Genomic DNA, 3,496 nt, shown 5'->3' on the forward strand with positions numbered 1-3,496 from the left:
CTTACATCCCTAGTATAGTTTTCAATTTCCTAGATTTGCAATTTTGCTTTTATTTATACCCATACGACTCATAGTTGTACCATATAGAACCTTATGAAAAGAGTGATTCTCAGTAAAACCAAAGCACTTCCCCTGTTTATCAGTCCCCGCTGATTCTGACCTCCAACATTCTTTTTATAATAACTCCTGGGATCTCTGGCATTTTGGACAGAAATGCTGGTATAAGAAAAGCCGCAGAGCTCATTACATCCCTCTGTATTTCCATTTATCAGCCTCTGTGTCAGTGGTTTGGATTGTGACAACTGTTGCTTGCAGATACGGGAGTCTGAGGCACATACTTATTTGGAATCTTTGATGCTGATCCTAAAATGGCTGAAACGATCATTTTGGCACAATACAAAACAATAAACACTTTGCTTTCACAGTCTTATGAGACTAGCAGAAATGTTCGGTGATTTTTCTACAGTTTTTTTTAAAACTGAAGATCTAACAACAGGGGCAGAAAATGCACAAACTGGGTGACCCAACAGCTAGAAGAGGTTCTTGAATTCTCTTCTTTCAGTCTTCCTGCTTTCATATCATACACCATATTGCAGAGATAAGTAACTACAGTACTTGTTTTAAACAAGAAAGACATAACTATAGACAGTTTGTTACAAGCTAAAGGTAGTGTAAGGTGTTAGTCATAGTGATCATTTTTTAAATTACCAAACTCTCCTACTGAACATGGTAGATATGATGTAATCTATGCTTTTACACATACCCGAGTTACAGGACTGAGGCTGCAGAAGGCAGCACCTCTTTACGCATGAACTCTTCTAAGTCCACCTGGGGATCATCAAGGTCTAGGTGAAGAAACTTTTCCACAACAGACTTGCATTTTTCCATCCGATCTCCTTTTGAAGGATGATCAATACGTTTGATAGCTTTTCCATTGCGAATCAGTTCTGACACTTCCACTCCTCTTTCAATAATTTTGGCTGGCATTCCAATGTTGGCAGCATGACTAACAGTGGACATGCCCTGTTTGATCTGATAGAAAAATATCAACTCATCTCCATCTTGGTGGGTCTCCATGGTCAGGTACTCCAGAAGAGGTGTGTCAGGCAGGAGTTCTAGCTGCATTAAACTGTGAAAATTAGTGGAGACAAAGACCTGCGGACACTGTGTTCCTTGACTGATCCAGTACCTCAGGACAGCAGCCAGAAGGGACAGGCCGTCCAGTGTGTTGGTCCCTTTACCAAACTCATCAATAAGTACTAAGGACCTCTCTGTGGCATTGTTTACTGCCTTGGCAACCTGGTTAAGATCAATCATGAAAGTGGAGAGCCCTACAGAAACTGATTCCCTACTGTGGATTCTTGTGTAAATCCCATCAATTACTCCAATCTCTGCCTCTGCTGCAGGGACATAACTGCCGATTAGAGACATGAATACTATAAGACCTACTTGCTTTAAATAGACGCTCTTTCCAGATGAGTTGGGCCCTGTGATGATCTTTATTCGTCTGGTAGCCTCGCCACTGTTCACAGGATTGGCCACAAAAGTCTTTGCACATAGCTCCATGAGTGGATGTCTTCCATCCTTGATGTGGAAGCCATGGTGGTGAGTAAAGTGTGGCCGGCAATAGCCATTCTCCCGGGCCATCACTGCCAAAGCTAGTAGCACATCTAAGTGTGCAGTATACTCAATCACACTGTTAAGCACTTCAGACTTCTCCAAGATCTTTGTCTGCAGCTGGTGCATAATAAGTGTTTCCTGGTCTCTGATCTCACAGTGCAAGTCACCCAGCAGGCTGTCTAGCTCCTTAGTCCTAGCACTTCTGTAGTGCAGTTTATCCTCTGACAAGAACATGAAGTCCAAGCCTTCGATTTCAAAGTCACTTTTATCCACCATAGTTGGTAGCCGTGGAATGGAGAGAAGGAACCCAATCAAGGGTATGTAGATCACACAACAGGAGGGAATATGATTGTCCAAGGTCTCCAATTCTTTTCGTGCCACTTCTGTAAGGAAGTCTGACAGTCCCATCAGCTTTCGTTTCTTCTCGTCGATGGTGGGGTCCACATTGGGTCTAACAGTGAAGCGGTTCTCTGAGATGCTGCCTTCAAAGTCCACCACTTTGCTGATTAGACTAGCAATGTAGTGCAGATCATCAGTGAAGACACGCGAAATAGTCTGAAAGAGTTCAATAGTGTTGGGCAGAGAACGACATGTGTCTCTAAGGCACACTGCACTGTACACTGTCTTATAAAGTGCTTGCCAGTCACTAACTTTTGTGTGGGAAAGTGTCATTCTTTTTAGAATAAGAGGCACATTTTTAATATTCTTGAGGCAACCTTGAAGAGTGAGGACTGTTTCATGGTTCTGAGCCAGCAGGAAGAAGTGGATAACATCTAGCCGTTTGTTCAGCTCTGTCAAGTTCCGAGTAGGTCGTGTGAGCCACAGTCTCAGCAGTTTTGCTCCCCATTTGCACCTGCAACGGTTTAAAATTCCATATAAACTGAATCCTTCTTTTAATCCACTGGACAGCTTGTACACAGAAGGATGGATATCACTTTTAAATATCTGCAGGACACAGTAAGTGTCTTGGTCCATATTCACAATATCTGACAGCACAAACTTTTTAAAGGCCAAAATAGGAACTGCAATAGTGCTTTCTTCGAGCTCAACTCCAACTCTTCTCCTGTCTAGGAACTTAAGGAGTCCCCCTAGGGCTCGTATCATGAGTGGGCTCTCAAAAGGGATGATTGAGGACAAGTAGAGAATTTTCTCTGTTGCAGTCATATGAGATGGGATAAATGGAAATTGCCTAGATAGGATCCGTTGCTTGCTGACTTCTAGGCCAAAATCTATGTTAGGAAACAGGACAATTTCTGGTTTTCCTATATCTTTATCACCAGCAGTAGCTGTTAGGTTGGTCAGGAATTCGGCAATATTCTGGTCCTGTTTTGCACTGGTCACTATGCACTGAGGATTAACTTCCCCAATCACTTTATGCAGTAGCTTGAGGTCTTCGTTATCAGGTATGTCAGGCATGAAGTAGACCGAGCAATCTTCTGTATCATAATAAGTAATTGCAAGCTGCCCTGCATACCACAAAACAGACATGTGTGTCTCAGAGCACTCTTGGTCCTCTTGTTCGGGCCCAAGTGGCGGTGGCAAGGCACAACTCATAGCTGATGTGGCACTCATTCTGTTGGAGAAAGATATTTTTATTCACAACTCATCCAAAAAGTCCTGAGAAGTAACTATAATTGATAACAGCAGGTTAACACTCATTCTTCCAACCCTGGAGAAACTAAGATGCTACCAGGAATTAAAGACAAATGTTACCTGTTCAAATGAAAAGATGCAGCCAATAACTACAGCCGCCATCTTGCTTCCAAGCAAGGTGTGACTGAGCTAACTACCAGCAATGTTAGAATAGTTTTACAGTTTTTTCTTTGTATCCTTTATTCTAGTAAGTATATATGTATGCCCAAATACCCATAAATAC

The 3,496-nt window shown here is 42.4% G+C and overlaps 1 protein-coding gene across 1 annotated transcript; it reads right to left on the minus strand.

The window, feature by feature from the left end:
- Positions 1–768: 768 nt before the first annotated feature.
- Positions 769–3,192, minus strand: MSH5 (mutS homolog 5). The gene has a single exon (XM_009577241.1). It carries the CDS (start codon positions 3,190–3,192, stop codon positions 769–771), a length of 2,424 nt encoding a protein of 807 aa, XP_009575536.1.
- Between the last annotated feature and the right edge of the window lie 304 nt (positions 3,193–3,496).

The sequence above is a fragment of the Fulmarus glacialis genome, unplaced genomic scaffold (genome assembly GCF_000690835.1).
Source record: "Fulmarus glacialis isolate BGI_N327 unplaced genomic scaffold, ASM69083v1 scaffold2160, whole genome shotgun sequence".
Lineage (NCBI taxonomy): Eukaryota > Metazoa > Chordata > Aves > Procellariiformes > Procellariidae > Fulmarus > Fulmarus glacialis.

Coding starts and splice junctions, on each gene's coding strand:
- MSH5 (XM_009577241.1), bottom strand. CDS start 3,192: ATGAGTGCCACATCAGCTATGAGTTGTGCCTTGCCACCGCCACTTGGG.